Here is a 13,159-nt window from a genome sequence, read left to right on the forward strand (position 1 = left end):
GTGTGTTGAAGAGCCTGAGCCCGTGAGCCCGTGACCCCGTGACTGCAGGTTAAGGTGCTATCAGGGCTTATCTGACCCCGTGTCCTTGATCGTGCACAAACCTTCAGCCATGGCTCTGCGTGCTCAGCTTGCGGAGTCACAGTCAATGAAGGAACCGGTCCCTCCTTGCAGAGCTGTGGGAACACAGATGGAGCTCAGTTGAGGCAGGGGGGTGGAACAGCTGTAGGAGCTGTGATTGAGGAATGTGACAGATGGCACAGCTGTTTGAATTTTCCATGGCTATGACATCTCCTTCACAATTACTTTCTTTGGTACCACATTAATCTACGGGCAAATCTTGAAGAATCCTCAGATAACATTAAACAATCCTGGAAACCCCAATCTTTGCAAATAACAGGTTTTGTGGATACAATGAAGGAAAAAGCAATTACACTGGAATAGCAATTGGTCATATTTTTTCTAGATACACTCTTATCATAATTTAAGCACTGAAACCAACACCCATCCCCTGGTTCCTTATTCAGGTAAAACTTCTGCTACCAAATATCGAAGAGACATGCAAACTGCAAGGAAATTTACATGTTTTTTGGCAATGACAACCTACCCATAAAAAATAAGTATTTTTACACAACCCATCGGCCCCATAGCATTCCAGGAGTGCATACTTCCAGCAGCATTAATGATATTTTCAATCAAATGCCATTAAACAAAAGATGTGAGTGCATTATTCTAGCAGAATTGATATAATCAAAGCTGCTGGAATTGTGCACTCCCAAGAAGAACTGGGTGGAGGACAATGGGTTTTGTAAAACACACTTTTTGTTTTTCATTGTGGAGATATATGAAGGAGACATTGTAGGTTTTATATAATTTTTCCTCGAGCTAAGAGCCTTATCTATAACATCTAGAAGTTAACCAGGATTAATTCCAGCAAACATGACTATTCATCACATACTGTAATTTGAAACGGGTCAAGTGTTTTTATTTATTCCTTTTCTAAAAATGTATTTTGTGGTTTCAGACAACGTTATGTTTACTTTATAGCCTTCATCAACTTTGAATGCTAAATTGGTCGAGCATATACATTTCCACAGGTCTATATGTCTAGTACTTCGTACACAATCAGCTAGCCTCTGTGAGATGAAAACAGAATTTCAGTATCTAAGGGACTCTATTTGCCGGTATCAAGGTGATGGAATAAAAATATGATTTACCATTTCTGGCAATACTGTGGGTGTTAAGATGTTGAGTAAACAAGCCCTCTTGTTGGTAAACAGTCTACAGAAAATACTGACAGGAACTAGGTGCTCGAACATCTAGGTTGAACCTGTAAGGTCGCTAAGGGAAGGAACTTTTAGTTCACAACGGGGTAGACAGAGCTCGCTTAGCCCTTTTCAGGCAAATTTGGCTAGAAAACTAAAAAAGTTTAAACTCCAAACCTGGGCTGTCCTAGATCTAAGCAATAGAGAAGGCAGATAGACTATGGGATAACTGCTGATAAATGGTTCGCAACTAGGTAACAAATGATCGTGACCGAGTGGATTATGAACATAAACTACTGCACATGAAGACAATTATAATTGATAACACTGGTCAACACACTTTTTCTGGAATAAGGTATTCCAACGGTTTTAAGGTAATTTTGGGTTGCTGATTCCAAATCTGGCATCAGTTTTTGTCTATCACATCAGGTTTTTGAGATATCAAATATTGCATTTTCAATAAAAACTGCAGAAGAAAAATATTAAATAAATGTGGATATCTACATAAAATTACAGTATATTATAAACACACTATCCTAAAAATACAGCACCATTCTAGATTTGAAGCTTTCGTGACTGCAAGGAATCATCTTCTTAGGTTTTTTACGTGACTTTACCGAAAAAACCTAAGAAGATACAGCACCATATTTTAACACTAAAGCAGCCACTGACTCGCAACAACTTGCAATCATAAGTGACAGTTAATTTCGGGTAAAATCAAGGGAAATGGGGTATGCCGATAGCATAAAAATGAGATGTGATAGAGCAAATCTGATATCAGATTTGGAATCAGCACCCTGAAATTAGTCTAAAACAGCTGCAAAAGTCCAGGCCAGAAAAAAATGTTTTTTTTTGTTGACCTGTGTAATAAAACCGACTCGAATGACATCCAGATAAGATCTGTGCTAAGCATAAAGGTACTCTAGCATTAATGAGAAATTACCTAATGGGCCCTACTGCCACGGCTAAAAAAGTAATATAACGATTGGTATATATCAAAACCTAAATCAAGATGAACAAAAATTAGTCATGGATACGAAATACACAGTTAGTATGAATACCAAACACCAAACACACTGATATAATCTAGGGAAAGAGAATACTGTATGGAAATGCATTCTGAAGTCACGCAGTGAGGGAAGGAGCAGAAAATGAAGTGTTTTGACCTGTAGCCAGGTAGTTGGAACAAAACGCAAGTGACTGGAGTGAATTGCAGAATTATGAATGCCACTATCTAGCTCATATGTTTCTAATTTTGCATATCTTAATACTAACATTTAACTAATTTATGATAATGCATAACTATACAATGGCTATGTTGCTAATTTGGCTAAGGAGACATAGGAGAATATTGGTTTTATTTTCTGTGCCAAAGCCGTCTTTAACTCCAAACGAACATATGCACAAATTTGCCCAAAGTTGGAATACAGGTGTCATATCTGGGGTTCAGCACCCATTTTCAACCTCACTGTACTTGCTAAAATTAAACTTAAAGCAGTCATGTTGATTGATGATCCAGAACTCACTACAGTACATAAATTCAGACCACTATGCATTGGGTGAATAAAAGCAAAATAATCATGAAGAGCAACAGAACAAAACACGTGGAAGGTTGCAAGGGTGTCAATCAATTGCATTATAAGGTACAATATGTCATCGAACAAAATCTATTCTGCCTTCAGCAATTCAGAGAATGCCTTTAAGGAAACCATTATTCAAATTGACAAATATATCACAAGAACAAAACAATCATACGATTAAAAGACCAAACAAGGACAGGAATATGCAAAATCATAAGAGATACTTCAAAACACATAGACTGCAAAAGGCAAATGAGGTTCCCATAGTGTAGATGCTTGCCCCGAGCTTGAAGAATCCTCAGATAACATTAAACAATCCTGGAAACCCCAATCCTTGCAAATAACAGGTTTTGTGGATACAATGAAGGAAAAAGCAATTACACTGGAATAGCAATTGGTCATATTTTTTCTAGATACACTCTTATCATAATTTAAGCACTGAAACCAACACCCATCCCCTGGTTCCTTATTCAGGTAAAACTTCTGCTACCAAATATCGAAGAGACATGCAAACTGCAAGGAAATTTACATGTTTTTTGGCAATGACAACCTACCCATAAAAAATAAGTATTTTTACACAACCCATCGGCCCCATAGCATTCCAGGAGTGCATACTTCCAGCAGCATTAATGATATTTTCAATCAAATGCCATTAAACAAAAGATGTGAGTGCATTATTCTAGCAGAATTGATATAATCAAAGCTGCTGGAATTGTGCACTCCCAAGAAGAACTGGGTGGAGGACAATGGGTTTTGTAAAACACACTTTTTGTTTTTCATTGTGGAGATATATGAAGGAGACATTGTAGGTTTTATATAATTTTTCCTCGAGCTAAGAGCCTTATCTATAACATCTAGAAGTTAACCAGGATTAATTCCAGCAAACATGACTATTCATCACATACTGTAATTTGAAACGGGTCAAGTGTTTTTATTTATCCCTTTTCTAAAAATGTATTTTGTGGTTTCAGACAATGTTATGTTTACTTTATAGCCTTTATCAACTTTGAATGCAAAATTGGTCGTGCATATACATTTCCACAGGTCTATATGTCTAGTACTTCGTACACAATCAGCTAGCCTCTGTGAGATGAAAACAGAATTTCAGTATCTAAGGGACTCTTTTTCCCGGTATCAAGGTGTCGGAATAAAAATATGATTTACCATTTCTGGCAATACTGTGGGTGTTAAGATGTTGAGTAAACAAGCCCTCTTGTTGGTAAACAGCCTACAGAAAATACTGACAGGAACTAGGTGCTCGAACATCTAGGTTGAACCTGTAAGGTCGCTAAGGGAAGGAACTTTTAGTTCACAACGGGGTAGACAGAGCTCGCTTAGCCCTTTTCAGGCAAATTTGGCTAGAAAACTAAAAAAGTTTAAATTCCAAACCTGGGCTGTCCTAGATCTAAGCAATAGAGAAGGCAAATAGACTATGGGATAACTGCTGATAAATGGTTCCCAACTAGGTAACAAATGATCGTGGCCGAGTGGATTATGAATACAAACTATTGCATATGAAGACAATTATAATTTATAACACTGGTCAACACACTTTTCTGGCATAAGGTATTCCAACAGTTTTAAGGTAATTTTGGGGTGCCGATTCCAAATCTGGCATCAGTTTTGTCTATCACATCAGGTTTTTGAGATATCAAATATTGCATTTTCAATAAAAACTTTATAAAAAAAAATATTAAATAAATGTGGATATCTACATAAAATGATATTATAAACACACTATCCTAAAAATACAGCACCATATTTTAACACTAAAGCAGCCACTGACTCGCAACAACTTGCAATCATAAGTGACAGAGTTAATTTCGGGTAAAATCAATGAAAATGGGGTATGCCGATAGCATAAAAATGAGATGTGATAGAGCAAATCTGAGATCAGATTTGGAATCAGCACCCTGAAATTAGTCTAAAACAGCTGCAAAAGTCCAGGCCAGAATTTTTTTTGTTAACCAGTGTAATAAAACCGACTCGCATGGCATCCAGATAAGATCTGTGCTAAGCGTAAAGGTACTCTGGCATTAATGAGAAATTACCTAATGGGCCCTACTGCCACGGCTAAAAAAGTAATATAACTGTAATAAAGGACTCGACCCTGGGTCTGTCTCCGTTGTCCTTTATTCGGGTTCTTACACTTTTCTCACACGGCCCTCGCTCAGAGCTCTCCCCTTGGCAGCTCCTTTGCTGCCCTCGCTCCCGTAGCCTCCACACCTCTGCAGCTCCGCTGCAGACCCCTGTACAGTCCTCCGGCTGCCCTCACTGCAGCTCCACCGCTGCCCTCACTGCAGCTCCACCGCTGCCCGTCGTTCCTCCGTGCTTGGTCACCGCTGGCCGATGGTGCCAAGTCTTACTCCCCCGTGTGTGTGTGGCGATCTCGCCACTCCTCGACCTCCGCCCTGCGTGGCCTCACTCTTAACTCTATCTCCCACACTCCCCCGTCTCTTCCGGTATCTCTCCCTTAAGACCTCACCCCTCTCTCACACGTGACCTAACTCCTCCCCCCCATGACGTCATATCCGCGAAGCCGTTTACGCCCGCATTACACCACCCTCCCCCGTAGAGAAAATCCAGCCGACCTCGGCTGAACAATAACGAGACAAGTAATGCGAGCGAACACAACCATCACACATTCAAGGACAACGAAGCATACAATAAATATAACAACAACAACAAACACAACAGTAAAATTCAACGAAATGTAAGGGACTTTGAGCGTGTTCGGGTCACCGGTCCGTCCCGGACGGGCGGCGGCCCTCCTGCAGACCGGGAACGTGACGGGGTTTTAGGAGCGACAGGATGAAGTCCTCCTGTCGCTATTGGAGGCCCGTCAACGTCCCGGTCCCATGTCCCTGAAGGCCCAGCATCGGGGGTGCGTCGCGCTCGTGTCTGCGACGGGGTCGGAAGGGCGGCGGGGCTCGGAGTCCCCGCAGCCGTGGTAGGCACACCCCGAGCAGAGTCTCCTGTCTCCAGCAATGTCACGGCCGGCTTGTCTGTAAAAGGCACGACAGGCGCTCTTGCAAGGTCAACAGGCACAGGCAAGGATGAGTCGGCAGCCACAGACCCCGGCAAGGCAACATCGGGAGATGACGCATCGTCTCGAGGGGCCACATATGGTTTCAAGCGCGACGTGTGAACGAACCAACGCCGAGATCCAAACCGAACACGCGCAGACTGTGGGTTGGGAACCTCGATGAGGCGGACCGGCCCTTGCCATGGTTTGTGTAATTTAGGAGAGGAACCTGGCCGCACCTGCGGGCAATGGAGCCAGGCCATGTCCCCCACCTTCCAGGGGCACTCCCCCTTCGAGCGTCGAGCACATCGCTCGTTCCGGGCCTGGGCTTTGGCAGTAGCCATGCGGGCCCCCTCCCGTGCCTCAGTAACCCGGCGAACGGTATCCCGAATGTAATCAGGAAGAGGCTTAGCAGGTCCCCTCACTCCAGTTCCCAACTGCACATCCATTGGCGGCACGTTCTCGCGACCGTACATAAGGAAAAACGGCGAATATCCCGTAGCCGCATGCGGCGTCATTCGGTATGCCGAAAGTACCCCAGGGATATGCAAATCCCAATCCGATTGTTTTTCACTCACGGTGTGACACAACATGGCGGACAATGTCCGATTTAGCCGTTCGACCATACCATCCGTTTGCGGATGGTAGGGAGATGTCCGTATCTTTTTAGTTCCAAGAGCCGCGCACACCTCCCCCAACAATTTAGAAGAAAAATTACGGCCTTGGTCTGTGAGGAGCCTCTCCGGCGCCCCCTTGTCCATAACATACCCGAATAGAAAGGCGTCCGTGATAGACGCCGCTGACTGGTCAGGCAAAGGCCAGGCCATCGGCCAGCGGGAGAGGTACTCCACCCCAACTAGCAAGTATTTATTTCCCTTAGCGGATGGCGGGAAGGGTCCCAAAATGTCCAACGCCACCAATTCGTTAACTCTAGACACCTGAATAGACTGTATGGGCGGCACATATGGTTGTTTAGGTGGTTTTCGCCGGGCACAATCGGGACACGCGCGAACGTGACCGACGACATCCGTTGTCATGCCGTGCCAAAAATAGTCTCGCTGCAGCGTCAATAGGGTCTTCTGCACCCCCAGATGTAAAAGCGTGTCCCCATGCAGAGTCCTAATCAACTCGTACCGCAAGGATGCCGGTACAACCAGACGCCAGCGTTCCTGTGACCCTTCCCTCCACATCAGCAGACCATCGCGGAGAGAGGTTTCTGGCACACCCCCCGTACCCAGTCCCCCACTCTTCTTCGCAGTCCGATTCCGTAACGAGAACAATGAAGCATCCAACATTTGTTCCCGAATCCACACAGCCCTTGAAAGATTCAGAATCCCATCAGCCGGTCCCGGCTCCTTTGGAGCTTCAGGCACGTCGACCGCCAACGCAACAGGCTGAGGGGGTTGCTGAATCGGCGCACATCTATGCGTCCCCGACGCGCACGCGCAAGGGGATCGCTGCGGCAACCTAGAAAGCGTGTCCGCATTCGCGTGGCGCACCCCCTTCCGATGGTGAATTTGGAAGGAAAATTTATGCAGCGTGCCCAACCACCGCGCCAACTGGCCGGATGGTTGGTCCATCTTAAGAGCATACTGCAAGCCAGCATGATCCGTGCGAACAATAAACGAACGACCGTAGAGATACGGACGAAATTGGCGGAGAAAGAAAACAATAGCCAAAAGTTCCCTGCGTGTGACGCAGTAGCGAGTTTCTGCGGGAGACAAAACCCGGCTACCATACGCCACCACACCACCTTTTGATTGAGACAACACGGCCCCAATGCCCGTGTCACTCGCATCCGTATCCAGAATGAAGGGGTGATCGAAATCAGGATAATCTAACGTCGGTGTCGTAGCCAGTCGATCGCGCAGGCCCTGAAACGCCGCCTCTTCCGGCGGTCCCCAAGCAAATTTCCTTCCTTTACCCGTAAGGAGGTGCAAGGGCCTCGCGATCGTCGCGAAATCCGGAACAAACCTCCGATAGTATGAGGCAAACCCCAAAAAGCGACGTACATCCCCCACCGTGGCCGGGGTTGGCCAGTCACGGACGCATGCTGTCTTGTCCGGATCCGTGGCCACCCCGTCCGCACTTACGATATGCCCCAAATAGCGCACGGACCGTTGCAGTAGGTGACATTTCCTAGGCTTAAATTTTAAATTTGCGGAACGCATCCTGGCGAACACCGCCTCCAACCGCAGTAAATGCTCATCAAATGTGCGGCTGAAGACGATAATATCATCTAAATATATCAGACATGTCTCCCACTGCAACCCCGTTAACACCAACTCCATCAACCTTTGAAATGTGGCAGGGGCAGCGTTCAGCCCCATCGGAAGACAATTAAATTGGAATAACCCCTGCGGCGTACGGAAAGCAGTCTTCTCCCGCGAGGGCTCGTCAAGGGGAAGCTGCCAGAATCCCGAAGAGAGATCTAGCATTGAAAAGAACTTCGCCCCCGACAAGGCATCGAGGGAGTCGTCCATACGCGTCAGGGGGTACGCATCTGCCACAGACACTTTATTCAATTTTCGAAAGTCGACACAAAATCGCAATTTGCCATCCTTCTTTTTAACCAAAACAACAGGCGCGCCCCATGGGCTGTTAGATGGAGATATTATGTCCGCAGCCAACATGTCTTCCACTGCCCCTCGAACCTGATCTCGCTCCGCCGGACTCATCCGATGCGAGTTCAACCGAATAGGGGCAGCGTCCCCTGTGTCAATATGATGGTAAAGCAACGAGGTGCGTCCCAAGTCCAAATCGTCGGAGCTAAACACATCAGAATAACTCAATAATAATTTACGAAGCGCACAACGTTGTTCACCGGAAAGGGAAGAATTTTCCCCACACAATTCGGCGATCCAGCGATTATCAGCGGCAGCAGGACCCGAAACACCACCAACCACGACCTGGCTGGCCAGATGATCTTGTGCCGTAAACGCCGTAGTGGCATGTGCCACAACCGTACCAGCCGGCACACACACATTTTCGGTACTTGCATTAAGCACCTGCAGAAACGGCTGCTGGTCAGGCCGGACAATAGTTTGCGCCCCAACGAGCGCCGCTCCACCCGTTATAGTGGCGGACGGCGACAACAAAATCCCAATTGCACCCTGACGACCAGGTACAGGCTTCCGATATCGCAAGGGGATAAGCATCTGTGAGCCAGGTGGAATATCAACAGATACCTCGGACAGCGCCTGCACCTGAGCGACCGGAGCAGGTCGCCCCCAGGGCGACGGTAGAAATTTAATTTTTCGCCCACCCGGTAATTCAATGCAGTTTTGATTAATTCAAATTAGAATGGGCATCTTGGCCAGGAAGTCAGTTCCCAACAAGCAAGGAACCGCGAGGGACCTCGAAATTAACACAATTCCCGAGGCCGACACTCCCCCGATAGATATTGTAGCATCCACCTGGCCCACAATGCCCATGCTACCCCCGTTAGCAGCGACGCAGGAATCGTAAACCGGACGCACGGCCTCAGGTGGGATGTTCAACAGATGGAAAATGACATCCGATATAATGGTCGCGGACGCCCCGGAATCCACTAACACACGTACGTCCACCCCTTGTATAGAACCAGGTACAGTGGACGAACCAGTAGCGGCCGCGACGACCCGCCGTGCCAATTTACGCCACTGCGTTACCGAGCGACGTGGCCCAGTCGATCGCCTCCCCCCGTTATTAACAACACCCGGATCGCACGACAACGGTGATGAGTGAGGTGTCAAGCCTTGCCGGGTGTCTGGTGCGCACCGACTTGCCTGTCCTGGAGGATCCTTCCGTGGCACGTCCGCTGACGCGGCCTCCTGCTGGGGCGGACCCGGGACGCGGGCCCAGCAGTCCTTGGCGTAATGGCCTTTACGGCCGCAGCGGAATCAGTCGATGTTGTTGCGCCGCGCCGCAGGCACCCCGTCCCGACGCTCCCGTGGCGGCGGCGCAGATCGCGGCCCCGGCGTACTGCGGGCCGACCACTGAGCAGAGGCGGCTGTCAGCTCCTGCGGGCCCCCCCCCGTCAGGAACGTACACCGCCTTCTTGGGATCCCAACCCACGGCACCCCCTTCGACGATGGGCCCCCCCGTCCACGCCGTGACTTGCTTCCAACGGCGCAGGTTGAACTGGGCATCAAGACATTTAGCGGCCGCCGGGGATGTGAGCTTTTCATGGCCACACACCGGCATAGGAATCCCCAAATCCCGGGACAGCTCGAGCATCTTACCCAAGATGAGAGGTTCGAGCAGGTCAGGCTCCGTCTCCGGGTATGCAGCCATGGCCAACTCCAATACTGCACCCCTGTATGCCACCGGCGACTCCTCGGGTGCTCGCTGACATTGAACAAACCGGCGATGAGCATCATCCGGTGGCTCATATGCATCTGCCATCTCGTCGAAAACTCCTCTCAATGTCTTCTTCTTCTCGGCCTTTAAGGAGCGGAAGAATCTCACCGACTCGTCATCGAGAAGAGTCGGTAAAACCTCCAATGCCTCAGCGTCCGTCCACCTTGCTGAGCGTACCGCCGCCAGAAATCTGCAGGCGAAAGCACTCCAATCGCCCCCGATGGAGAATTCTTCGACGGTCGTGAGATGACGACTGCGACTCCTTGTTGCACCGTCCTCAGCCGATGACTCACCAGGCGGCATATTCAAAATGGCGTCGCATCGCAACGTGTTCAAGATGGCGGCCTCTAACCGCGGAGAGCGCAAGATGGCGGCTTCCCGCCGTTCTTCTCCTGCCACGCCCAAGATGGCGTCTTCTTGCCGCGTGGCCAATGGCGCCGACAGCGGAGGCAAGGCAGCGATGTGCGGACCTCCATCGGCTCTCCCCAACGCCGTCCTCGGCGTGACGAGCTCGCACAATTGCGCGAGCACGATTTTCAGTGTCTCCAGCTGCGCCGCCATCTGCGTCCATCGCCCATCCGCGTCCTCTGGTGCAGACGGGTCCACCGACGCGGCGACATCTTGGACTCCCGGACCCGCACTTGTTCCCGCACGGATCGCCTCCTCCATCGCAGGCAGGTCGACCGCCCGAGGAAGGTCGTCGTCGTCGGATGATGTAGCAGATGATGGCGCAGGAATATTCTTTCTTCTGAGCTGTTTTGACATGCCGTTTCACTTCTGACACCAGTGTAATAAAGGACTCGACCCTGGGTCTGTCTCCGTTGTCCTTTATTCGGGTTCTTACACTTTTCCCACATGGCCCTCGCTCAGAGCTCTCCCGTTGGCAGCTCCTTTGCTGCCCTCGCTCCCGTAGCCTCCACACCTCTGCAGCTCCGCTGCAGACCCCTGTACAGTCCTCCGGCTGCCCTCACTGCAGCTCCACCGCTGCCCTCACTGCAGCTCCACCGCTGCACGTCGTTCCTCCGTGCTTGGTCACCGCTGGCCGACGGTGCCAAGTCTTACTCTCCGTGTGTGTGGCGATCTCGCCACTCCTCGACCTCCGCCCTGCGTGGCCTCACTCTTAACTCTATCTCCCACACTCCCCCGTCTCTTCCAGTATCTCTCCCTTAAGACCTCACCCCTCTCTCACACGTGACCTAACTCCTCCCCCCCATGACGTCATATCCGCGAAGCCGTTTACGCCCGCATTACATAACGATTGGTATATATCAAAACCTAAATCAAGATGAACAAAAATTAGTCATGGATACGAAATACACAGTTAGTATGAATACCAAACACCAAACACACTGATATAATCTAGGGAAAGAGAATACTGTATGGAAATGCATTCTGAAGTCACACAGAGTGAGGGTTAGGAGCAGAAAATGAAGTGTTTTGACCTGTAGCCAGGTAGTTGGAACAAAACGCAAGTGACTGGAGTGAATTGCAGAATTATGAATGCCACTATTTAGCTCATGTTTCTAATTTTGCATATCTTAATACTAACATTTAACAAATTTATGATAATGCATAACTATGCAATGGCTATGTTGCTAATTTGGCTAAGGAGACATAGGAGAATATTGGTTTTATTTTCTGTGCCAAAGCCGTTTTTAACTCCAAACGAACATATGCACAAATTTGCCCAAAATTGGAATAAAGGTGTCATATCTGGGGTTCAGCACCCATTTTCAACCTCACTATACTTGATAAAATTAAACTTAAAGCAGTCATGTTGATTGATGATCCAGAACTCACTACAGTACATAAATTCAGACCACTATGCATTGGGTGAATAAAAGCAAAATAATCATGAAGAGCAACAGAACAAATCACGTGGAAGGTTGCAAGGGTGTCAATCAATTGCATTATAAGGTACAATATGTCATCGAACAAAATCTATTCTGCCTTCAGCAATTCAGAGAATGCCTTTAAGGAAACCATTATTCAAATTGACAAATATATCACAAGAACAAAACAATAATACGATTAAAAGACCAAACAAGGACAGGAATATGCAAAATCATAAGAGATACTTCAAAACACATAGACTGCAAAAGGCCAAAGATAGCTAGTGTGGGTAAAATAAAACGTCGCAAAAGATTGGCAGAGAGCAATGTTTTTTTCCACGCCATCAGCAGAAAGGAGTGCAGTAAAGCAAGAGACATATGTACTTATTTCACAGAGGCATCAAATACGGGTTTTTTTCAGTGCTGAAAATTACTACACAAAACACAAATTCAGCCCAGGTTGTTACGCTGTTATCGTATGTGTGGTGGAGCACCCAGTTCCTATATCGCCATATCTGATAAAATTTAAAGTAGTCAAAATACATAATCCTCCTTGACGTCATTGTGGAAAATATAATAAAATAAATATGAGGAGAACACGTCTCCTTCATAAAATAGATAAGCAGGCAATTTATCATCATATATTGGTCTCTCCACAAAGTTTTATATCAACATGTTACACAATGTCCCCTTCCTACATCTGCATTCACACACAAAAAAAACATAATTTCAGCAGCACTGATTCAGGACAAGCAAACTCTGTACCGGTTTCGACAGTCTCAACAGCAATCAGGCTTGCTGGAACCAATGTTGGTGCTATACAGAATGATCATCATTTTTTTTCGCAAAATTATAATACATTATAAAATTATCATTAGCATTATCATGGAGCATATAACAAAAATAAATAAGCAGACTACAAATTCATACATGTCCCTCCACAGAAAAATTATATTTTACACATCCCATCAGCCACAATCCTAACTGCTGATGAGACACTGTTTGTCAAAATCAGTCCAAAGTTTGCTTGTAGTGTACTTAAGTTTCTTCTGAAATTAAGCACCCCCAAAAGGTCGTGTGGCTGATGGGAGGTGTAAAAATATATTTTACTTCTTATGA

At 47.1% G+C, this 13,159-nt stretch overlaps 1 protein-coding gene across 2 annotated transcripts in view; it reads right to left on the bottom strand.

Annotated features, from left to right (window-relative positions):
- Positions 1 to 13,159, bottom strand: part of LOC144736816 (uncharacterized) — a 674,279-nt gene that overhangs the window by 456,251 nt on the left and 204,869 nt on the right. The window contains exon 2 of one of the 2 annotated variants that reach the window (XM_078619471.1): positions 102 to 173. The exons of the other annotated variant lie outside the window; for it this stretch is intronic. Within the exon in view, the coding sequence (XP_078475597.1) occupies positions 102 to 111 (10 nt within the window). The 5' untranslated portion in view covers positions 112 to 173. The remainder of the gene's footprint in view (positions 1 to 101; positions 174 to 13,159) is intronic. 2 annotated transcript variants of the gene reach the window in all.

Source organism: Lampetra planeri, chromosome 3, assembly GCF_965212315.1.
Source record: "Lampetra planeri chromosome 3, kcLamPlan1.2.h2, whole genome shotgun sequence".
Taxonomy (NCBI): Eukaryota; Metazoa; Chordata; class Hyperoartia; order Petromyzontiformes; family Petromyzontidae; genus Lampetra; species Lampetra planeri.